Raw genomic sequence first — 25,071 nt, 5'->3', positions numbered from 1 at the left:
TACTCGATCATTTCAATCATCCAGAACATTCACTTAGACAGCCTAATTTTAGTAATTACGACCGGCGACCACTGTACTTAACGGATTCAATGAAATCATCCGGGGTCGAGGAGCAGCTTTATATCATGTCTTTTAATGAAACGAAGACAGATCCTAAATTACTTGCACACTAAGAAAAGTTTTAATACGGGAAACTTGTTTCATATAAAGAATCTGTAATATGCTATTAAAAAAGAAAGATTCATGGAATATTCAACTTAATTTCTTACATTTATAACCATCGTTGGAATATTTCACCTTTGCAAAAGTATGACTGCAATGAGGCAAGTATGACCACGATGTGAAATTTTTCATCGAAGTGAAAGCTCATAAGATAAATATATTTATTTGGTAATCATTTAAAGAAACGTTATTGATTGTATCATTTATTTTTATATTCGTAGTATGTGGACTTTTTTATATTATTTATAGATTAAATTAATTTCCAGACTATTTTCAATATTCATTATAATAAGAATATTTTCACACGCGGTACATTACAATCTGTTCTTTTGACATTTATACGAATCTCGATATGCACGAATCACCGTAAATATTAGTGTAAAATTTTTCTGATACGCGTTTTTAATATTTATCATCTCCTATTAGCAACTCGCGTATAGTACGCGATGCAGTTCGCGTTGCTCGCATACGGGCAGTGCTCATTAACGCATAAATATACACGCGAGACTTGTATCGTGAGAGCTGCATGTACACGTGAAATTACTGTATAATCATGACATGTTTATTAAGATTTTCAGACGAAACTTCCGGAATAGTGTAATATGTCACGTTGTTTCAAAAATGTCGCTTTAGTACTATCAAAGACAGCTTTCGAGTATTAATAAGACGAAGGTGCTTGCCTTTCCTATGTTTATTTCTCTCGATAACGTGGAAGACGTCGAACAATTCATTTCGGAAGTTACTGTAAATGTATACCACGCAGTGAATCTGGTCTGGACTAGGTGTTTAACTTGCCAATTTCTGGATAGCTTTCTGAATGTTATAGTCGTGCTAACATCCTGTTACAATACAGATTTCATCTTTTAGGATATCTGTTGATTTCATTTTATGATTTCATTGCACGAGCTGTTTCTAAAATAGGTATGTGTAAAGTAACGACTAGGAATCCTATTTTCATTTCTATTGGATAATAAGAAGGGTAATGCCAAATCTTTTTTGCGTAAATTTATCTCTACTGATAATATAATTAGTAGTCTGTATTTTTATTTGGAAAAGAAATAATCGGGTTCTTTGTGTCTCTTTTCCTTTAGTTCAGAGTCAGACATTTTTCATTCTCAACTTTTATCATTAAACAGTGTTCCAAAAATGACTTTGTGATTCCTTTAGGGTCACAACTTATAGGAATTTTAGATCATCGATACAAATTTATCAATCATTCCCTCAGCAACTTTCAGGAAATATTGATACTCGTCAAACATCAAACGATTCTTTCTACAAACTTACTGTCAAACTGTTCAAACATGTCGTATCTCTAAATTTAAAATCATATTTTCAAAACGATCGACGAACATTTGTATACTCGCGATGAGACCTGATTCGAGGAAGACGTAATTTCTCCTAGCAGCATATTCGAAAAGCGTCACAATCGCAAGAGACCAGGCGACGTCGAGTTATTTTTTTTTTTTTTTTTGTTTCGACCGGACCCTGAAAAATTCGCTTCGTCTACTTGTTCGCGCGGACGAAGAAGTTTTACGGTCGACCGTAAGGAATAACACGAATCGCTTCCTCGTATGTGTTCCACGAACTCGTCGATTTTCGCGTGCTTCCTTTGTCGACTCGCCGTTTCAAATAGCGGAAGGTCTCGAGTGTGATGACCCCTTTTTTTCCGCTGATGGAAATACGCTTCTTATTATCAACAGTATACACTTGTATTTCAACGTGCCGAATACTGGAATTTTTGCAAATTTTGAAAGGACGATGTGTAGTTTCATACGAGTCAAAAGTCTCATGTAAAGAGTGTTTGCTCTATCATAATAATCTTCAAGATTTGTTAACTGTAGTATTTACGATAAAACGACGAAGAAGAACTGTATAATTCGTATACGCTGAATAAAAAATATCAATGCACAATGTCATGCGCACGAGACGATTTTATTAATAAACGAGTCTCATTTCCGTAATGGAATCGTGTCTTTCACGATACGTAGTTTACAGTACTGAAGAGAAACACGAACTTCCGAACGCGTATTTCACAAATATCCGCTACATTCTGGAGCGAACGCTTTCGTCGCCGGCTGTGTATTTTTGCGATGATACTTGCGTATCTAGGACTCGAATGACTCGATACGTCAATGTTGCAAAATCGACCAACGTCTATGTGCGAATAGAATTTGCGAATTGACCATCACTATCAATTTCAATTTCAAGATGTAATCTTCCTCATAAATTCCATTTTCCTTTAGCCAACATTTAATATGATTAGAAAAAACTTAATTCATTTTTTACCTACGTTCAAAACATAATATCGACATATCCATACCTTCTAGAAAAAAGCTTTTCGACTTAACAGTAACTCGTGATGAATTGTTACGAAGCAACAAAAGGAGTTACTTTTCAATTTGAAATGAATTTCCTGTCGGTCTTCCTTTTATTTTTGTCGCGTTATTGATTTAGCCAGCTCAGCGTTTCAATCTGTACGAAATTTTTTCAGCCTCACTTTCGTTCCACCTTTTTCAATGATTCATTGTCACGATTATAGCTACGCGAAAAGAAAAATTTACAAATGTAATTCAATCGTACGCATAATATACGAAACAGTGGCCATATCGTTTTTACGCGATTCAAAGACGAGAAAAAAGATGATAGAAGTAACAACTCTGTGCAACTTTGCTAACAACTCGTAAAGTATGTAATTAAAATGAAAGTACAAGTATTCTATAAATGTCGATCTAGCATTTTTACAGTATAAAAAAGATGAAGAAATATACTATTCAAAATCTTAAATGTCCCAGAAATATGTATGTCGTATCTTTTCGCTATGAAAGTGTACTATTGTCTAGCTAACTAACCGTCATTTCAACGTTATGTGATATTTTCATACGTTACTAACAATGTCTAGAAGGTTTTGGATATGTATTCATAAATTGCACATAAAGATACAACTATTGTCCAGTGAGATCTTTTTTCGAATGATCACCATTTTCCGAATGACATTTCAGCTTTACTCGAAACCTTTGAATTCATTGAGCATTCCAAGACAATAAAATCAACAATTTATACAATTTCCACCCACGTTAATGCGATTCATATTTCAAATCTCGTCATCTTCGCTAAGGAAAAGAAGAAACGAGAGAAAAAACGAACAGTGACATCGATTCGATCAAAGAATGATAAACAAAAATTGTTTTCGTCGGCTTACGACTTACGCAACTCCGCAATACTACGTGAACTTTTTCACGGCAACGCTCGATGTCAAATAAAATTCACATAAAACCCAGTGACGCAGATTCCTCAAATGCTACGCAGAATACAGAAGCAACTCTGTATCCCCTCTGTATCATTGTTAAACAAATGGATGGTCATCGGCACCTTTGGTGCCACGAATAATGACTTTGCTCGTGAATGAGCCACTGATTTCCCGAGCGTAGAACAAGATTTCGAGAAGAGGGAGGGAGACGCATTTTAACCTGCGACCAGCCTGTTGAACGACGAACGTTCGTTCGTGGACATCAGTTCTTCACTGTCGTTCATCCGTTCCGAACCGAAGAATTCAACCGCTCGGTGTGTCTGACCACGTTTCACCGAAGCTTCTTATATATTTTGTTTGTTCATAATCGAAGGAATTAATTAAAAAATCGAATATTGGAATTCATTAAAAGTAACGATCATTGGATAATCCTCATCGATGCTGGGTACTGGAAGATATTTTGTTTTGTAATTGTACGATAGTACCGTTGCCCCGTTTGTCTCTTTGTTTGGAAATAGTAGTAGTACTGTAGAGGATTTCAAAATGTCTCTGATGTGGATGAGTTACATGAAGAACAGGACCAAAAAGAAGCACGTTCGTCGGCGACGAGTAAGTGATAAATAGACGAAGTCTGTGAATGGTCTTAAATGGACTTACATACATATATCTTTTATAACTAGTTTAACGTTGCATTTTGTTTTCTGCTTCGTTATTTATTTTTTATTAACAATAACGAATTTTTGCATGACAATTGAATAACGTTTCGTTTCTCGCATAAGAGAGTAAAAAATTATACCGTTTAGAAAATTTATGAGACTCGAACAGCAAAGCTGTATGTGTTACTTGGTGATAAAAATAGTGACAGACGCAAAGAACAATCTTAGAGACAAGCATTACAATGAAGAAACGAATGATTATATTTTTAGATTAAGAATGATAGTGACATATTCCAGTGTCTTTGGATTTTTTAAATATTTTATATACTTACTTACTAAATAGATAAAAAATAGTATATAATTGATTATAATCTTACCAGATTTATAAAAATCACGAATTCTAGAATTCAATTTTCAATATCATAAATGAAAAAAAGTCTCGATGAATACACGTGCGAAGCAAAACATGACCGAAAACAGAATGCTATTACGTGAAATTTCGATTTCAGTGAAAGTTCGTTTAAAATCCGTTCTCCCCGATTGTTCGAGCCAACGCATGATGCATTATTGTCGAAGAGGGTTGCCCGTTTCAGCGAAACAAAACGGTACACGAGCCCTTTGACTAACGGACGAAGAAAGACAAAAAGCAACGGGTATTATCGTTCTCACTCGTACGCCATTCTTCTGGCTCGCCTCATTGCACAAATTTTTCTCGTTAAATATGCTTAACAGCCTGCCGTGACCTAACGAGCGTTGGTTTGAATTATTTCCAGCAATCCATTAATTCCTTTCGTTCCTTGCCGCGAAATGAAAAATTACCAGATTACGAACGAAACTTTAAGACTTTGTCACGGTCGACGCGACATTGACTCGTCATGTTCGGATAGAAAAAAAAATATGGGAAGAGTTTCATCTTCAATTGGTTGCATCCTCTTTTGAATCGATTCTTATAAGATTATCTTTGGAAGTCTTCTTTCCTCGAAGAAAAAAAGAAAAGGGAAAAAGATGTTTACAAGGAACAGCGTAAACAGGTGTGATTCTCACGCGTTGTCTCCTCCGATTTGAGATTTATAAATAACCGTAGGTTAGAGAGCGAATATATGTATAATACGTAGTATGTATTTACATATACATCTCTGGACAGATCGCTTGAATGTAAATTAGAGACGATACATAGCTTTTTCGTTCTTCTCTTTCCTGTTTGGCATTTTTTTTCCTTTTGTATTTGTATTTCCTTGTTAATAGAATATTTGGATTTTTTACATATTGGACAGATTTTACTCGATAATTTGTAGAAGACTCAGTATATTAAAGTGATTCAAATGCTGCAAATGGTAGATGAGTTAAGTTGATTTTAATGGAAATATCTGCCTAAGTAATATGATTCAAGTAGCACTTACTTTTTTCATTTAACACGCGATATTCGTTTGTATTACAGATGAGAGACGATCAAAGGACATCAATGGAAGGCGAGAGACTTAGCAATAACAGCGGTGGAATAATCGACGGAAACGGAAGTCGTCCTCTTTCACAAACTTCCAGCGAAATGGATACCCTTGGACCACTGCAACCGGTCAAACATCGTGAAAAGGCAAAACTGCAGGTATACTGATCTTTTTTCCAATTATACGTTACGAATTAATCGAATCACAGTAATTTTTTAGTGCTTTGAAACCTAAATGTTCACGATAATAAACTATCATCGAAAATTATATTTCCATCGTCTTTTTAAGAAAATGAAATTCTAATATGTATTAGAACGTTCGTGTCCATAAATTCTAGATTCTATTTTCGCGCAGTTCGATGCGTAGCAGTATGGTAATACTGTTTAAACGGTAATTTAACTTGACAGTTCAGTTTCACGGTTTGTAAATTCGATGATTTATGGACGCAGAGGCCGCTTACGAGATACCTCCCCATCAAGTCGGAGTCCCTGGACCTGAGGCATCACATCGAGACCGCCGGGCACCAGTTACCCCTGATACACGATGTCACGGTCGATACGACCAGTTGCAGTGGTTACCTGTCAAAAATGAGCAAAAAGTTCCATCACTGGAACAAACGGTGGTTCGTCTTCGACCGGAAGAGGAAGACGTTGTCGTATTACAGCGACAGTTCGTCCAGGAAGGCGCGCGGAATGATCTACTTCCAGGTATACTACATATGTACAGGGTTATCACATTTTTTATATAGATATTATATTGTAAATCATTATTCAGATCAAATCATTATTCAGAGATTTCCAAGAATCTACCATAACTTTACATGGTAAATATACAAGTAAAATATCAAAAAAATATAGTAGATAATACATTTTTTATATTATTTACATCTATACGTAATTATATTCTATTTATACGTATTGAAATGCTTTTGAATAGATCCAGGAAAACAACAATTTTTTGCGAAAGATGATATTGCTACTAATTGTGAACATTTGACACGAAGGGTCAAGTAGGTCAAAATGCGAGTTGTACTCATAAAACTGAAATGAAATAAACGGGGAGACTGTCATATGTAATTGCCTACTTACATATATGGGTAGTACAACCTATCACGCAGAAATAAGTGATAGTACTTGTAGAACTCGTCGAATATTAAGTTGATTTTTCAATAATAGAACAACAATTTCAATAATAATGGAACAACGCAAAATGTTTTCTTATGTTTAGTCGATTGAAGAAGTCTATGTGGACCACATGAATACTGTACGATCGCCACAGCCGTCACTGACTTTCATCGTCAAAACATCATCTAGACTGTATCATTTAATGGCACCGAGTCCAGAGGCTATGAGAGTTTGGGTGGACGTTGTATTCACTGGCGCCGAGGGATACCATGAATTCGATCACGGTATCTGATAAATCGACCGTTCTCACGTTTCTGATCGAGATTCGTTTTATTCTCGAGGATCCTGCGATAACACGATTCCTCGGCTATAGCTTGTAGGTTTAGCCGAGTTGTTAGTTAAACGAGCTTCGTGATCGTTTGAAGATACATTTTGTCACGAGCGAAACTACAACCGCTTATACTTTGAAGCTGGATTTGACTTGCATGTCTAAAACACAAAGGTCTCTTAAGTTTTACAGTGAAAACTGATAGTTACATTGATGCTAGATCACTCGTTTAGGCAGCTACATACAAAAGTAAATCCGAAGTAATAGCATTAATCGTGAAAATGATTAGGGACAAAAACGAATACAATGTAGATAATGATCATAGCCAAATACACCTAATGAATCGAATGACGATTAAGGTGGATGAATCGATGAACGATTTATTTATATAATTTATATGATTTAATGGTGAAATTCTGGATCGATGATGGAAGTGATTATATTTGTGTCAACATGTTAAAAGACGAGGGCATTGATGGTACGTTATATTGAAATATTACTTATTGAAGTGTAGGTTGATTATAACTTGATTCTATTTAAACGATATGGACAAATTTTATAGGATTTATTGTTAAATTTTGTAGACATTATTAATCTAGTCTTCCAGCATAGCTATTTTCAAGAATAATGAATTAATATCCTAACATTTGATAAAGAAAGTCTCAGACGATACTTCAATGTGTATTCTGGTGTGAACCAGAAATAGTCCCTAAGAAATTGTAAATATGTCCTATTTTACATTTTACAGTTATATGTACTTTGACAATTTGAGTAAGGATCTTGATATTGTTTGATACCGAAGATTGTATGGAATAAAATCTTCCATATCTCTTTGTATACCCAAAGGAATTTTTAGAATACATACATACATGACTCTGAAATTTATATATTGAACTTTCTGTTCTAGAAATGATTGTAGGCCTTTCATATGTCTCTTATTGAATAAGAAAGGTTTTCTCACATACTAATTTTCTCTAGCACGCAAATAAACGCTGTTGTAGGTATTCATACCAATTCGTAATACGCAAATTATGAATATTCCCTGACATATATAATGTTCATCTTTATGAAAAGTAATTTTTAATGAACGAATAAGTCTGAATATAGTATATGGTACGAATCAAGATATCTCAAATAATATTTAAAAGTTGAAAGAGCTTATAAATATAACAAAATTTAATTGAGTTCTATGTATCTACGATTTAAATATGTGTTCACAATATTTTAATTTCTGATCAACTGCCTTACATATCAAATCGAGGAATACCTGTAGGTAGTATACAGATTGTTGAATATCCCATACAATTTTATAACATAATTATATATATGTAAATGATTATTTGAACACAAGGAATGATTGATTGAAACACATTGATCGAAATATTTTATGTTTATGATCTTTCTACTTTGTACGTCATTGACTGTTAGAATTATTAAATATACAATTCACTTACCATTACATGTATCATGTAACTGAATTTTTGTTAAAAATTATCCCATTAGGTTAAAATAAATTATAAATTATATTATGTACTGTGCATATGGTATTTTTGGATATATTTACAAAAGATATTAAAATGCTCCTTATTAATAAGCTATTCACCTTGTAACGAATGTATAAATGCCTAAGTATTTTAAGAGTAATTGTCTTGTTAATTTCTGATAATTAAACATCTTAATTACTGTTAATTTTTTAAAAAATTTCCTATTCCAACAAAAGACATATTTTTACTTAGGTCTTATATCTGTTACTTAAATGAAATTTAATGAAACATGAATTTACTCAAGAGAATCATTAGCGTTTTCTAGAAGCAAATAGAGTAACATGGAAACTAAGAAATCGAATTAACAGTAGTGTCATTTATCTTATTTCTGGTCTGGTTTTTGAGACAATTAATTCTACTAAATCGTTAATGATTACATATTTTATATAAGAAGGAAAATTCAAAATTTTTGTTTAGAAATATAACTTTATTCAATTAGCTGTTGTCCGTTTTTGTCGATGGCCTTTTACCATCTTTCAGGCAGTGTCATAATTCCATGTTCATAAAACTTTTGATTTTTCCCAACAAAAAACTGAATTAAATGTAATTTTACATCGTCAGCGTCATTAAAAATTTTAGCATTTAAGGAGTTCTGCATGGAACGAAATAAATGATAATCTGAAGGCGCAAGATCAGGACTATATGGTGGATGTGACAACACATCCCAATCTAGTTCCAATAATTTTTGGCGAGTGACCAAAGATGTATGGGGCTTTGCATTATCATGCTGGAAAACAACACGCTTACAATTTGCCAATGCTGGCTGCTTTTCTTGAACTGCAGTTCGGCGAGTTGTTGAACGTACACGTTTGAATTAATCCTTTGGTTTCCTGGTAAAAGTTCAAAGTACAGAATTCCTTTATAATCCCACCAAGCTGACAGCATAATCTTTTTTTGGTGAATTTCAGCTTTTGGTGTCGTCTGGGCTGTATAAACTATCCACTTTTGATCGCCAGTAATCAGTCGTTTCAGAAATGAATCAATTTCGTTGCGTTTCAGAAGCGAATCGCAGATGCCAAAGCGTTGCGTCAAATGAATTTCCTTAAGCTAATGAGGGACCCATATGTCGAGTTTCTTGACATAGCCAAGCTATTTTAATTTTTTTTGAGTGCATGTATGCGATACATTGAGCTTCTCTGCAATCTCACGCGTTGTGCTATGACGGTCTGAATCGATAATGGCCTCGATATGGGTCTCATCAACTTCAACTGGATTTTTCAGTGAAAAATCACCAGAACGAAATTTGGCAAACCAATTTTGACACTTTCTTTCTTTCAAGGCTTCATTCCCATTCCCATTCCCATATACGGCGTATAATTTCTTGCGTGCTTGCGATGCGTTCTTGCCTTTTCGGAAATAATACGATAAAATATGTCTGAAATGCGCGTCTTGATACCATTTTTTTACTAAATTAAAGGTGAAAATTCAAACAACAAAAAAACAATATAGGTTAGGTGCTTTGAACACGTTGACGAAACAAAAGAATGTGCTAAAACTACCTATAGACAAAATCCGCAATCACTTAGTTGCCAGCCCAATAATAAAGAATGCAACGGGCGTGTTACTGCATATTATTATTCTATCTATACATAATATAATATAAAGTTCCCGGTAAGCGTATGTATGTTCGAACTAATATCGAGCACTACTGAACGAATTTCGATATGATTTTTACAATTTTAAAGAGCATTTCTCGACTAAAGTTTAGGCAAAGATTAAGGATACATTTCTATTGTTTGTCTACGCCCCGATCGGAAATCGCGCGCGTGATATAATTTCGTTTCAAGAACATTTATCTTACATAATTAATTAGTTACAATTAATTCATATTTCACGAAGTACGTTTTACTAGTAAGTGCCAATACGTTTCATCGTGACATGACAATTGATGGTGGGAAGCAGTTGAATTTCGCGATGCTTAACGTTATCTATGAATGAGAAGTCGCATGTTTCTATCCTGTTTAGGATAGGATACACGTTTTTTTTTATTTATTTATTAAAATTTACAATCGATTCTCGCACTGAGAATTTTCAGTAATTTTTTCTGGCGTGGCGCAGTGACATGGCTAATTATTTACAATAAGTTAATACTTATTATAGATAAATATAATTTATAAGTAAGTATTATAAATAAGTAAATATTACTTAATTTAGATAACTAATTGAATCTAACGTTTAGGTCTAGCGGGTAGTGTCTCTTCAGCCTGCGGATCTGGTCCGACGTATCAAGTAGTCCAGGAATTAGGGGATTTCGATGTTTGTTGATTCTTTTGCTATATCTGTCGCTATATTTTGCTATTTCCTCTTTGACTGTTGGTATCTTGAGGTCGCGATGTATTAGTTCATTGGTGACATACCAGGGTGCATTTATAATGGATCTTAGCGTTTTCGATTGGAAGCGTTGAAGTATTTCAATGTTGGAATTACTTGCTGTTTTCCATAGTTGGATTCCGTAGGTCCAAACAGGTTTTATTACAGTCTTATAGAGAATAATTTTATTCTGTGTGTTTAATTTGGATCGTCGGCCAGTGAGCCAATAGAATTTTTTGACTTTGTCCTTTAGTTGCTTCGTTTTGTCTGTGATGTGGTTTTCCCAGGTTAATCTCCTGTCCAGGGTCATGCCCAGATATCTGACTGAGTCTCTGCTAGGAATTGTTGTATTGTTGATGGTGACCTCGGGGCAGGTTTGTTCCGGAGCATGAAGGTTACATGTGTGGATTTTTTTTCATTAATTTTGAAGCCCCATTTATGAAACCACTTTTCCATGGAGTCGAGGCATCGCTGGAGAGTGGATGAAGCAATTATCGGATCTGCGTGGGAAGCTAATAGCGCTGTGTCGTCAGCAAATGTTGCTATTGTTATCTCTGTTGATATAGGTAAATCGGCAGTGTATATGGAGAACAACAGGGGTCCGAGGACACTACCTTGGGGTATGTCAGATTCTATTGGGAATGTTGTGAAAGTGGCGTCCAAGCATTTAACCATGAATTGTATATTGGTTAGGTAAGACTTTAGGATGGAGTAGTAGGTGTGTAGTAGGATTTTTTTAAGTTTGTATAATAGCCCTTCATGCCATACTTTGTCGAATTCCTGTTGAATGTCTAGGAATACCGCTGAGCAATATTTTTTTCTTTCAAGGGTTTGGCTAACACTCGAAAAGAAAAAATATTGCTCAGCGGTCTTCCTAGACATCCAACAGGCATTCGATAAAGTATGGCATGAAGGGCTACTATACAAACTTAAAAAGATCCTACCCCACCCCTACTACTCCATCCTAAAATCTTACCTAACCAATAGGCAATTCATGGTTAAATACCTAGACGCCACTTCCGCAACATTCCCAATAGAAGCCGGCATACCCCAAGGTAGTGTCCTCGGACCCCTACTGTACTCCATCTACACTGCCGACCTACCTATATCAAATGATATAACAATAGCGACATTTGCAGACGACACAGCGCTATTAGCTTCCCACGCTGACCCGGTAATAGCCTCATCCACTCTCCAGCGAAGTCTCGACTCCATGGAAAAGTGGTTTCACAAATGGGGCTTCAAAGTCAACGAAAAGAAATCCTCACATGTAACCTTCACGCTCCGAAAACAAACCTGCCCCCAGGTCACCATCAACAATGCAACAGTTCCTAGCAGGGACACAGTCCGATACCTGGGCATGACCCTGGACAGGAGACTAACGTGGAAGACACACATCTCAGATAAAAGGAAGCAACTAAAGGACAAACTAAAAAAACTCTATTGGCTCACGGGCCGACGCTCCAAACTAAATATACAGAATAAAATTACCCTCTACAAGACCGTAATAAAACCTGTCTGGACCTACGGAATCCAACTATGGGGAACAGCAAGTAACTCCAACATTGAAATACTCCAACGCTTTCAATCGAAAACGCTAAGATCCCTAATTGACGCACCTTGGTATGTAACCAATGAAACAATACACCGCGACCTCAAGATACCCACCGTCAAAGAGGAAATAGCAAAATATAGCAACAGATACAGCAAAAGAATCAACAAACACCGAAACCCCCTAATCACTGGACTACTCGATACGACGGACCAGACTCGCAGGCTGAAGAGGCACTACCCGCTAGACCTAAACGTCAGATTCATTTAATTATCCAAATTAAGCATATGCACTTACTTATAATACTTATAAATTATACCTATCTATAATAAGTATTAACTTATTGTAAATAAACAGCCATGTCACTGCGCCACGTCAGAAAAATTACTGAAAATTCTCAACGCGAGAATTGATTGTAATTTCAACAAATAAATAAAAAAAAAAAAAAATGTTTTGTATATTATAGTGATCCGAGTCCGTTTCTGAATTGTAGCAAATTGCTCTTCCTTTTCTATTTTGTAGCGACATTTTCAGGTTGAAGATTCTACAAAATTATAAAGATACGGATCGGCATGTTAACACTTTACCGACTGATAGTCGATTAATCGATTTTTTGTCGTCGACGCTTACGGACCAATAGCCTATTAATCGGCTTTTTCTCGCCGACAATCTGTTTCATTATTTGAGCATTTGTTATTTAGTACTAAGGTACCTTGCTCAGTTGCGTCGCTTTGTAAGCTCCCACAGTTTTATTAATTTAATTTAAATTAATTGAAAAAATTTACCGTTCACGATGAACGAAAAGAATGGTATTGGGGAGTCTAAACCGAAACAGAGCCGGCGCTAGGGAGAATCTGCGCTTGAGCTGCCGGTCAGACGTGCGTATGCTGTTGAACAGCTAGCGGTCAGTAAAATGTTAAAAAGAATATCTAATAATGGTATATTTATTTTAACGGAAAGCAACAATTGATATCTGACACTAGTGTATCAGAAACAAAGACTATATATTATGCCTGTATATTGTTACCACTGTTACAAACGTTGCAAGGGTAAAAAAAGTGTAAATCAAGACAAATGAAATAAATCACCACGTTATGTATCTATCACTATCATTCACTACGAAACAATGAAAACTGGTGATGTCCGTTGTATTATGGTTTGTTAAATCGCAATTGGAATACATGTATTTCTTATGATGTGTTTCATAATGTTATTTTGAACTAAACAAGCGAGCAAAATTATATAAAATTATGCACTATACGTTCTACACTACATATTATAACAAAATTGTAAGTGCACAATAAACATTTAATATATACACATAATGTATAAAAAGCAAGCGATAAATAGCAATTAATTTTAATCAATACCCGACTGTCTACAATGTCTCTCACGTGGTGAAACATCGTAGTCTCCGCGAAGACTAACAACCACTATTCTCATTAACTAAATGTAAATGATTGAGATCATTCTCGATTGTAATTATGTTGACCATTGATTTAATTATAATTCCTACCGCTCCAGTAGCGCTAGTATCTTATTTTATATTAAACCAATAACGTCGTATGTGACACGGAAATGATATGGGGGTTAGGTGACACCAAAACGTAGGATACGAAGAGTTATTAAATGTCACGTCTACTCCTTTAATACCTTGTCAGTGCTTGTATATAGCTACTTGTCTTGATAAAAGATTCGAAGAGTAAAAGAAAGAGAGAGAGAGATAACTGACGATGATTGACAACTGTTTTATTTTTAAACGTATAGCAAGCATAATGATCAAGAGTATCACGATACTCAATAATATTTAACTTTATGATCGAACTTAAAAGTAGTTTGTTTTACTTTATGCGGATGATAATTATTAGAATGATTCATTATAAATGCAGGCAAGGTTTCTATCCATCTAGTAATGTAAAACGTTTCGAAGTACCTGAAAATAAAGTGGCATGGAACATTGAATATCCAGAATATAAGCCAATTGAATATACCGCTCCGAGTCTCAAGGGAAAACCATGGGCAGATTTGGAAATTGATGATATTTCATTTCAACCAAAATGGAATGCTGTTGATGGTAAACAATTCATAAAAGCTTTACATATTTGATCAATCACTATTCAAATTTTACTCTGCGCATTATAATATTTTTAAATATGTATTAATTTATTGTCAACAGGAAATGTTAATCGTAGGAGTTTTACAAATGACTATGTTATAAACAAAGATGGTTGTCCTTTAAATCCCATTGGTCGTACTGGTATCATAGGACGTGGTCTCTTAGGACGATGGGGGCCAAATCATGCAGCAGATCCAATTGTGACCCGTTGGAAACAGGATATTACAGGTGTAACAGAAATAAACAAAGATACAAATAAACCAATTTTGGAATTCGTTGCTATACAAAGACAAGATTCTGGAGAATGGGCTATTCCTGGTGGAATGGTTGATCCAGGTGAAACAGTCTCAAGAACTTTAAAAAGAGAATTCATGGAAGAAGCCATGAATTCTTTAAAAAGGGATAGAGCAGAAAATGAAGAATTAGAAAAATCTATGAGAAAATTTTTTGAACAGGGAGAAGAAATTTATAAAGGATATGTAGATGATCCTAGAAATACTGATAATGCTTGGATGGAAACCGTAGCTTTAAATTTTCATGATCATGATAATAATGTTCTTGGAAATATAAAGCTAGTGGCTGGTGATGATGCACTTAATGTACGTTGGATGGATATTGATAGAAATTTGAACTTATATGCTAATCAGAGTGAGTTTATCAGAAAAACAGCAGAAAAACGTAATGCACATTGGTAAAGACATTAAAATTTTTAGTAAATAGAACAGGCTTAATTATTTTCATCTTTTATTATATTGAAGATTACAAAATTGATCGAGAACGTTTATATACATACAGGAAAATATGACAATTTGTATGTATCAGTTTGTAGAAAAAGAATAAAATCACATATTATAAAATGAAAACAGTTACTGATGATAATTATCATAATAAACTCTTCCACTGCACATGTGTTCCATAAAGCAGAATTAGTTGATAACATATTATATTCTAAATATACATGTACAATGTATATATTCATCATAGATAACAATATATTTTTTAAAAGTCTATAAATTAAAGTATCATTAAAAACTTCGTAACTCCTCATTAAACTAAGTATCTTACCAAAAATAAGTCATAAAAAGGAGATATTTGTTTATAAATATGTAATATAAATGGAAAAAGATATAAATATAATATAAATGGCATACATAAAAATACTTTTATATGTATTACGATACCTCCAGATCACAAATTTTATTTCATGAATGTCTTAAAACAACTCTTGGCAGGATGTTCTACTAAATAAACATTTTTTTTAAAAATACTGTATATCCTGAATAAATTTTGTTATACAATTAGTCAATTAATATTTTTATTTTTAATCTTGATAATTCATAATATAATTGACGTAAACGTTATAAAAAAAAATGTTTATAGCATATCTCAAATACACGAAACATTACATTTCATTTTTACTTTTAATAATTTTGCTACATTCTAGCATGTCACATTACAATTATTTGACTCCACAGAGACAGGTAATATATTTCGTTTACTTAACCCAAAAATATTGAAAACTAATTCTATAGAATTCGTACATTCTACCATGGTTTGCTTATGATCAGAATCTTCTAAAAATTCTGCTTCTGATTGTGTATATAATACATTATTATAATTAATTAGCTTTCTAAGAATATGATTCATATCCTCATTATTTCGCATATGCTGTAAGATATTTGTACACTCATTCGGAAGAATTGTATCAATTTCTTTTCGTTTAACTTGGTAATAATGTTTCTCTAAATCTAGCGCATGTTGCGCTTGTCTTTGTCCTAACTTTGCTGCTTTAATAAAATAACTTCGAGCTCTATCAATATCTACTGTAAAACCACCTCTGCCTTGAGCATGAAAAACTCCTAAATTATATATAGCATCTGCATGACCTCGTTCTGCTGCATCATTATAATGTTTGGCAGCCTAAAAAAAAATATAAAATTTAATAAGATGTAGAATTTTGTATTCTTTACGTAACAACTTGTAATTTCCATACTAAAATATGTATACTTTTAACATATTATACCTGCGTGTGATCAACCAATGTTCCAAGTCCTAATTCGTGACACAGTCCTAAATTGAACATACTAGCAGCAGATGATAAACTTGCACCAGCAGTAAAATGTTTTATAGCATCTTTATAACGTCTCTCTTCTAAAGCTTTCAAACCGTATTGAAGTTCAAATTCAGCCACAGTTAATTTATGAGTATTGGCAAATTCTTTGGTAGCTTCTTTTAAAGCCTGAGAATGTATAAAGAATAAAAAACTTTTTTAAAAAGATTTTTTTTAATTTTAGATAGGTTTATAATCAAGATAGAAAAAGCTGAAAACAGCTAATTCTAAAATAACCAAAATTATATTCTGCTTTTGTATAGTCTTGTAATATATATGAAATAAAATTATAGTCGTGGCAAATAAAATTTGACAGTTTGTTACTTTTAGAATAAAATTTCAATATTAAGTGAATAAGAATATGTTTTGGAAAGGAGATGCAACAAAAAATTTGTCAGTCTTATATCCATTATGTTTTGCTTTTTTATAATTTTACATATTATATCATTAAACGATAATTTACAATTAAATATTTAAAATTAAAATTATTTATTAAACCACTGATTATAAAGTGAAGTACTGAAACCATAATGAAATCTCATTAGATATATATATGTAACATTAAGCAAATTAAAGTTTTATTATAAATTTGTATGAAATAAATATATAGACCATTAAGAATTACAATATATGATATAATGTCTAAATGTAAATATTACTTTAATTGAAGAATGTTATCTGCTCTCTATTACAAATTGTTTTGTCAGTTGTTAATTACAATGCCTGCAGAATAACATTGTCACCTCTTCAATGGTGATAGGCCCAAATGGCTTTTCTGGTTTCCATTCTGCTTCATTGTTTTCTTGAGCGTGTATTTTATTATTGGCGATACAATTAATAATAGGTAAAATGTGTTTTGGTTTTAAATTTAATACTTCATCAAGTAAATAAGAAGTATGTACTTCTGGAACTTGTAATAGTTTGTTTTTTAAGGAATCAACTTTTTCTTTTTCAAAGAGCCTTCTGCGAAGACATAATGTTTGGCATACCACCCATCCAACAGCTAATACACTTGTCTATTAAAAAAATTACCATATTATTTATTTAGAAAATAAAAGTAATTTAATTATTGCTATTAACATAATAAATTAAATTTTATAAGAAAAGCACATTTACTAAAATATAATCTAATTTGAAATTTTGAATGCGATTTCTATGAAAGTTTAGACTTTATTGTAATTTAATATAAAGAATATCAAGAAAGAAAGAGAGAAATGAAAACAAAGCTAAATATATATATTCAGCAAAAATCTAAATATAAAATATATCACAAAGTGGAATTTTACATATATAATTTTAAAAAGAGTTTTAAGTTTTTCTCAAAGAATATATTAGATGAAAGGATTATAGATAAGAAAAACAAACAGAAGGCGCAATTTACCCATCCTATAGCTTCTGACCAAGTGTATTTTGTATTCCATTTGGAATCACGATCTTTGTCTTTTGTACCACTAGCTTTTGTTGATCCACAAAATTCTTTATTAAAAACAGGAAAAGATGGTAATAACAATTTATGATTACACGTCAAATTGACTTTAGTCTCATTTTTTGTATTCGATTCTTGAGGCGTTTGACAATAAACGTTTGTACGACATGCACGTCGTTCCAAAGTTTCACGAATACCACGAGCTACTAATTTCCACATCGTGCCAGTTGATGATGATACAGAAAGTATTAAAATTTTTAAAAGTTATAATGTTAAAAGCTTCTAACTACGTACATTCACATAGCATGAAAAAAGTGGTACACAAATGTAAAAGTGATTAGTAAAACTGACAGTCGAATCACTGACACTATACTATGGATATGATCGCGACCTTATTGTGTCTACAATATGTAGCGCCACTATCGTTCGACTGGTCTACTTCACCCTCCTGTACTCCCTTTTATTCTCGCACGTTTTGTCATTGTGTCCACTAGTGCAAAGTGTTGAGTGTTGCGAGTGCTAAAACTAATATGGTCGCAATGAAGTCGTTTCATGTAGTATCGCAGGATCTCGTGTCCTTAGTATCCTTAGTATGTACGTGGTTATTCACTTATCTAGAAACCGGCATTCGAGAACATGTGAGAGTAGCAATAGTGTAACATGTATGCGTACTACTATAATCAAATGTCGCTCGCCATCTATGAACTGTTACTAGAAACATCATTAGGCTAGAACACATAGCGGTTTGGTCGCCGACGAAGGACTTTAAATTTGACATCACAATAGGAAGAAGACAATCGCTGAAAAAGCGACGATTTTATGTCTCTGCGCGCTCCCGGAGCTTCCAAGCAAGCAAGCGCACCCAGTTCTTTTCCCACACGTAATTCAATTATTTTCTTTTAATAACTAATACCTTAAATTATACTTACCTGAAATGTAATTAGAACGCAATTTTTTTTATTTAAAATTGTGTTCAAGTATCAAAATTAGTAGCGAATTACAATGAAAATTTTCACATTCTTATAAACATCGAGGTCTTCTTTGTATCATTAGGTAATTTTCATTTTTAACGTATTAAACATTCTTCTATGTCATATTTCAAAATTTGCTAACGATCATTTTCTACAAATTGGCCACTATCATATGTTCCTACGAGCGCTGGTTCCGAGTTAAACGAGTAACCCTGTACTATATATCAAAAAGTAGAATTCTTGAATCTGTTCTATAAATTGCGCGCGCAATCGCTCTAAGTGCATTTTAAAAGTAATATGCTTGCGAATATTATACGCCATGCATTATATTCTTAAATATAAATTTTTAAATGAACAACTGCCTTCTTCCATCTTTGTTGAAATTAAATATTAATAAATTATTAGTCTAAAAATGTCAAGTTGCATTTATTGCAATATTAAATCATTTACATGGAAGTGTCCATTTTTGCTGTGTTTAAAAAGATAGTATAAAAAGAAAATGATATAAAAAAAAAGTATCTGTGAAAAAGTAAAACATATTTCTTAAGAACATTATATATTGTAATGAAATAGTTTAGAATATCTTTACAATTCTATTTTTATAGTGTATATGTGTAATAATAAGAATCTCATGATACATTTTAAATATATAGTTGAACATTAAAGTGCTGAGATCCTTTTACAACCTTTTACTATGTTATTCATTCCACAATTTTGTTTAAAATAAAAATTATTTGTGTTTAAAGAAGTATTTATAGCTACTTTTATCAAATGCAATTCATCATACTATATTTTCGTATATCATACATATAGTGCTCTGTGTACAGTATGAATATCTTAGTGGTTAATTTTAAAAACTAAATGCCTCATAAATATTTGCTCCAAGTGTCTTAAGTTCGTTATTTGTTATAAGACGTTGTAACAAATCGCTTTGAAAATCTTTTAATGTTGGTTTATCTGGTACTTGTCCATTTATAATTGGTATTATTTTAGCCATTGGCATGGATACCTTATTAATATTTATAAACGCATTTGAATCATACTTTGTGTTTATGCTAGTTTGACTCGATGTTCCTGGTACTGAAACACCATTCTGAATAGTTTTACCATTTTCTACTATAGGAGAAGCAATAAAGAATGCAGAAATGTGGTCCACTAGTAAACTAAATCCGCTTCTAATACTACTTTGTGTTAAATTTTGTACTTCTTCACTTTCTAGAAGATCCAATGTTTCATTGAATAATTTTAATAATATAGGTGTTTGTTCTTCCTCGCAATTTGATAATAGCATATATTCAGCAAGATTTTTTACAGGGTCTTTTGAACTGTCTGCAGAAAGAGAAGATGTTAAAGCCCAATATATTTCTTCTATGTCTCTTAAATTCAATTCTTCTTTCAAACAAATTGATGCTGTTATTTCTGCCACCTTGTCTTTTATGAGTAAACCCAATTTTTTAATTCCTTTGTATATAAAGTGACTTGAAAGTGACATATATTTTGTTTGTACAACATTTTCTGTTGTTGTACCATTAGAATTCTGAATATCCTTGTATACATGACCACCCATTACGTTAAATTGAATTCTTATTAAAGTTGCTAACATGGCATACGAATAAACTACTAAGGCAGATCTAGCAATTGCTAAAACTTTTAATTCATTCCAACATGTTACTTTATCAGGACAACCATTTCTAAGCTTATCTACAACAGCATTAGTATCCAAAACTTTTATTATAGAATCTTTTAAAGTTAATGTAAGAGACATTATCATCTGACTGCATGTTCTTTCATTACATTCAAAATATTGACGTCGCTTTGATCTGTCCAGCATATCTTTTATTTCTTTCTCTTGCCATTCTCGAAGTCTACGTGCTGTATATCTGATAAAAATAACACCACCAACTACGATACCTCCCAATATAAACTTTCGTCTATGCCGGTTCACAAATCCACGAAGACTTGAAAACATTTTTTTACATAAATTGTATAAAATGTTGTTTACAAAATGTTATGTATCATAAATAGTAACAATATTTTTGCTCAATTAACTATGAAAATGTCTTAATCATGAAATAATTTATTGCACGTCTACTTCTGCAGCATTAGTTAAAACTGTATTTCTCAATCTATATGCAATAAAGTTACTTGTATCAATAAACCTCTCTACACAATTTACAATACAACTTCGATTAGTTGAACTTAAGGAACTACCAGGTGTTCCAATACAGAGTTGCCAGCAAATATCAGTTATGTTAAATGTCAGTCTCTGAAAATAAAAAGATTACCTTTACATATATTTGCAATAATATATTGCAATTTCTTTTTCAAAATATTTTTGTATTTATAAATCAATTAACTAATCTCAATACTTAACATATAAAATTAACATACTGTTAAAAGACATTATTTTGGATATAATTTTATATTCAGTGCAAAAGAAAACAACTGTTGTTACATACAATATAAAAGTCAATAAGTATCCTGCATATTCTTTACTTTCTAATGTTTGATGATAGATATTACTTTCAATATTCCTAATTCCGGAATTATATTAATTAAAAATTATTGTATGGAACATTAAAATGACTTAAAAGAGAAATATTTATTTATAAACTAACCTGAAATTGTTGATTTTTGCTTTCTCGCTCAATGAAGGTTTGTAGTTGCTCGTCGACCGTACCTTTCGATCTTTGATCCTTCATAAACGTCATTCTTTAATTCTCACCGTACTTTTTTTTAAAGCTGAAATGATCGTATATGACCATTATACTATTATTATAATACCAAAACTTATTTTAATTTTCACTTACTAAGAAAATGAACTTAGTCAGGACAAATTAATAATAATAAATTAACAATAATGATAAAATTCAAGGTTAGTATTAAGTTTTGTATTTATGAATTTAAATTATTTGATAGAATCAGATAGAATCAAGAAAATGCAATTTATAATGTGACGGACTTCAGATGTGTGCCGTGCCAACTTCAGTCAGTTACTTCTAAAATTCGCTCATAGTCCACCGACTGACCGATTTTTAAAACTTATAATTTAGAAGCCAGGAAGAATATTTAAATGAAACTAGTCTCAATTAATTCTTTAGGTTCCACATTTTTATTTGAACCTTCAAAAGTTCAAGAATTCTGCCTAGAAGTCAACAAATTTATTTTTTTTAATTGCCACATATCAATTAGTTCTATCTTTTCACCGCTAGATGATGATAAGATACAATTGATTAAATCTTATACATATTTTTTAAATAGTATATTAGGTAATCTATTTATACATCCAATCAGTACTAAATCCGTTACAGATTATACAATGTTTTATTTATATATACGGTAAATTATAAATCTGATCTAACACCAAATCCAGGTCCTGGTGGTGGTGATGTCAATGATGTTAAACCAGATGCCGGATCTGCTGCAAATCTAGGAGAATTTTGTGGTCCTGGTGGCGGTCTTTCACCTTTTTTAAATGCATTTATTATAGCTGTAGCACTTTCAGGTGTTAAATCTTCCTGTAAGAGATACTGATATTACTTATATTTATTTTATGAACGTTCAATTTATTTTAAGGCTTATCCTGGATTTAAAATCAAATTAGGATTATCTAGTTGGGGCTATGAAATATTTTTTAAAATTATACTTACATAGTAATCATCATTAACTTGAAACATTGGCGCATTAGCACAAGCACCAAGACATTCTACTTCAGAAACAGTAAATAGTTTATCTGCAGACATTTCTCCAACTTTACAATTTGTAGCTTTAGTTACAGCTTCTACAATGGAATCGGAATCTCGTAACCAACATGGAGTACAGGTACAAATTTGTACATGATATTTTCCCATTGGTCTTCTATTGAACATTGTATAAAATGTTGCAACTTCATAGACTCGCATGTGAGGGACATTTAATATTTCCGCTACTTTGTGCATAGCAGAAATAGGTAACCATCCATGTTGACGTTGAGCCAGATCTAACAGAGGTATCATCGCACCACGTTTATGACCTTCAGGATAAATTTTTAAAAGAGCTGCGATGCGTTTCTTGTTTGCTTCATTGAATTCAAATGGTATACTTGGATTATCAACTTCACTATCTCTATGCTATTCAATATAAAATGAATTAGCATCGGTGTAAAACATTCATTAATTTCATATTTATATAATAATACATACAATAAATAACTGATCTGAGATGCGAATGGTTGAAGTATGTAATCCTCTAGCGTTCTTGCAATTCTGTTTAGTCAAAAAAAGTAAATAAATAATACAAATTATTCAAAAGAATTTATTAGATGTCAGATAACTATACTTTGTGATCTGTGAAGTATTTAAAATACAATATGTTTAAAACAATGAAAAAAATTACATTACCTACTTGTTTCACAGAATGTTTTTATTTTTAGAAGAAACAGGAAGACATTTTATCAATGTTAATTTTAATTTGATCATAAATTAGGATTCCGAAATATAATGTAAAATATTTATTAAATGATAATGAAGTATGTGAAAAAATTTGGACCATATAAATTGATATGTGCATATGGATAATAATATATTTTTCATAATAATATCAATAGCATAAATAAAACTTAAAATTATTTGACATTGGTTATTAAAATCCTTTTATATTTTTAAGTAGTTACTTTAAACAAGTAAAGATAAGGAAAACTAATTTCATGATATCATTTTAAATGTATTTTATTACTGTAAAATATGCAGTAAATTTATATAAATAAACAAAATTATATAATATTATGAAAGAGGTTATAATACTAGGAATTAGGCTATATAAAACTTACGGCAAGAGTATGAATTATACGCAAAGGTAAAAACATGGTTTTAAGATTATTGTATATTTATTGTTAACAGTTGTTCGCTTCACTTTTTTGTTTCTGCGAAATAAATATTTAAATCGCAATTTGAGATAAATCACATTTCTTCGCTTAGAGCGTCACCTGTTGGGTCGATTCAAAATTAAAAACTGCCATTTTCAAATTAGCGCTAATTTTAAATCATCACATGTGCATATACGTATATAATAAGTGAGAATAACAATTGTATTGTAGTTTGTATTAGAGTTAATATAAAACGTAAGAGAAACTGAGAATAATATCTGAACATGACAAAAACTAAAAAATACATATAAAATAATTCAAATGAAATTATGAGAATTACTTATTGCAATATTACTAATTGCAATATTAATATTGCAATTACTAATTAAGTTGTATTTGTGTTTCTAAATTAGACCAAAGGCTGACTTATAATTCGAATCAGAAGTATAAATTACTAAATAAAAATTATCACCTAATGACAAAATCCGCCATCACTTAGTCACTCATCAACCCAATAGAAATATTTATCTTTCTACGATTTCACTTTTCTCCTAAGTACAAACGCGATTTTCTTTGTGACGTTAGATACATATTATTTATCATTCCGCTTAGCAATTGCAAAAATGCTTGTAACAAATTTAAACGAATAGCTCCATACTGTTCTTTCATCAATATTTTATTATGTATTTTTATTTAAAATTTTTGATAAATCCTATGTTTTGTTGATGTACAAATACATTCCTCGTCAAAGAGGTGTGCTATCTTTAATTTCTCAATGACGCGTGCAAAGTTTTTCGTCTGTAACGTATAATATCAAAACATTATGAGCTCGGAATATGCGGTTTGTTAAAAATAATTAAAAATATTATGAGGTTTAGTGTGTATCAAAAAAAAATTGTTTTATTTTAAGAACGAAATGATAGCACATGTACAAGAAGAAAATAATAATCAACATAAATTGTAACTAACAATAATTACTTATCAAACATATATACTTATTTAATAATAGGTACATCCCCCTTTATTTTCTATTACTTTCTATTGTACGGTTTGCTATCGATTTATATAGTTTCTGGATATAATTTTGACTTAACGTATCCCATTCGCGTACAATTGCATTTTTTAATTCTTGTACGTGTTGATACTGCTTTTCATTCGCGTACACGCCGTGAAGCGT

General features: G+C 32.1%; 6 protein-coding genes across 8 annotated transcripts in view; 2 read left to right on the top strand and 4 right to left on the bottom strand.

Moving 5' to 3' along the window:
• Positions 1–8,620, top strand: part of LOC117240049 (pleckstrin homology-like domain family B member 1) — a 63,031-nt gene extending 54,411 nt beyond the window's left edge. For all 3 annotated transcript variants that reach the window (XM_033505904.1, XM_033505905.1, XM_033505906.1), the window contains 3 exons: positions 5,564–5,728; positions 6,020–6,277; positions 6,798–8,620. In XM_033505904.1, coding sequence (XP_033361795.1) covers positions 5,564–5,728; positions 6,020–6,277; positions 6,798–6,986 — 612 coding nt within the window. In that variant the 3' untranslated portion in view covers positions 6,987–8,620. The remainder of the gene's footprint in view (positions 1–5,563; positions 5,729–6,019; positions 6,278–6,797) is intronic.
• A 4,877-nt stretch (positions 8,621–13,497) lies between these two features.
• Positions 13,498–15,811, top strand: LOC117240012 (ADP-ribose pyrophosphatase, mitochondrial). Its single transcript, XM_033505840.1, has 2 exons — positions 13,498–14,502; positions 14,605–15,811. Exons 1-2 carry the CDS (start codon positions 14,244–14,246, stop codon positions 15,237–15,239), a joined length of 894 nt encoding a protein of 297 aa, XP_033361731.1. The 5' UTR covers positions 13,498–14,243; the 3' UTR covers positions 15,240–15,811.
• Positions 15,812–15,898: 87 nt separating this feature from the next.
• Positions 15,899–18,697, bottom strand: LOC117240010. Its single transcript, XM_033505838.1, has 4 exons — positions 18,036–18,697; positions 17,398–17,670; positions 16,568–16,783; positions 15,899–16,464 (listed from the first exon to the last, which is right to left on the bottom strand). The coding sequence occupies exons 1-4, from the start codon at positions 18,297–18,299 to the stop codon at positions 15,985–15,987; spliced, it is 1,233 nt and encodes a 410-aa protein (XP_033361729.1). The 5' UTR covers positions 18,300–18,697; the 3' UTR covers positions 15,899–15,984.
• Positions 18,698–19,813: 1,116 nt separating this feature from the next.
• On the bottom strand, positions 19,814–21,064 carry LOC117240011 (peroxisomal biogenesis factor 3). Its single transcript, XM_033505839.1, has one exon. It carries the CDS (start codon positions 21,018–21,020, stop codon positions 19,902–19,904), a length of 1,119 nt encoding a protein of 372 aa, XP_033361730.1. The 5' UTR covers positions 21,021–21,064; the 3' UTR covers positions 19,814–19,901.
• Positions 21,065–21,108: 44 nt separating this feature from the next.
• LOC117240014 (mitochondrial import inner membrane translocase subunit Tim8 A-like) lies at positions 21,109–21,790 on the bottom strand. Its single transcript, XM_033505842.1, has 2 exons — positions 21,676–21,790; positions 21,109–21,323 (listed from the first exon to the last, which is right to left on the bottom strand). Exons 1-2 carry the CDS (start codon positions 21,760–21,762, stop codon positions 21,129–21,131), a joined length of 282 nt encoding a protein of 93 aa, XP_033361733.1. The 5' UTR covers positions 21,763–21,790; the 3' UTR covers positions 21,109–21,128.
• Positions 21,791–22,140: 350 nt separating this feature from the next.
• Positions 22,141–24,042, bottom strand: LOC117240013 (NADH dehydrogenase [ubiquinone] flavoprotein 2, mitochondrial). The gene is made up of 4 exons (XM_033505841.1): positions 23,859–24,042; positions 23,233–23,295; positions 22,702–23,160; positions 22,141–22,569 (listed from the first exon to the last, which is right to left on the bottom strand). The coding sequence occupies exons 1-4, from the start codon at positions 23,892–23,894 to the stop codon at positions 22,396–22,398; spliced, it is 732 nt and encodes a 243-aa protein (XP_033361732.1). The 5' UTR covers positions 23,895–24,042; the 3' UTR covers positions 22,141–22,395.
• Positions 24,043–25,071: the final 1,029 nt, after the last annotated feature.

Source organism: Bombus vosnesenskii, unplaced genomic scaffold (assembly GCF_011952255.1).
Source record: "Bombus vosnesenskii isolate JDL3184/JDL3185 unplaced genomic scaffold, Bvos_JDL3184-5_v1.1 scf7180000014535, whole genome shotgun sequence".
In the NCBI taxonomy this organism is placed as follows: Eukaryota; Metazoa; Arthropoda; class Insecta; order Hymenoptera; family Apidae; genus Bombus; species Bombus vosnesenskii.
This window is presented reverse-complemented; position numbering and strand designations above follow the sequence as displayed.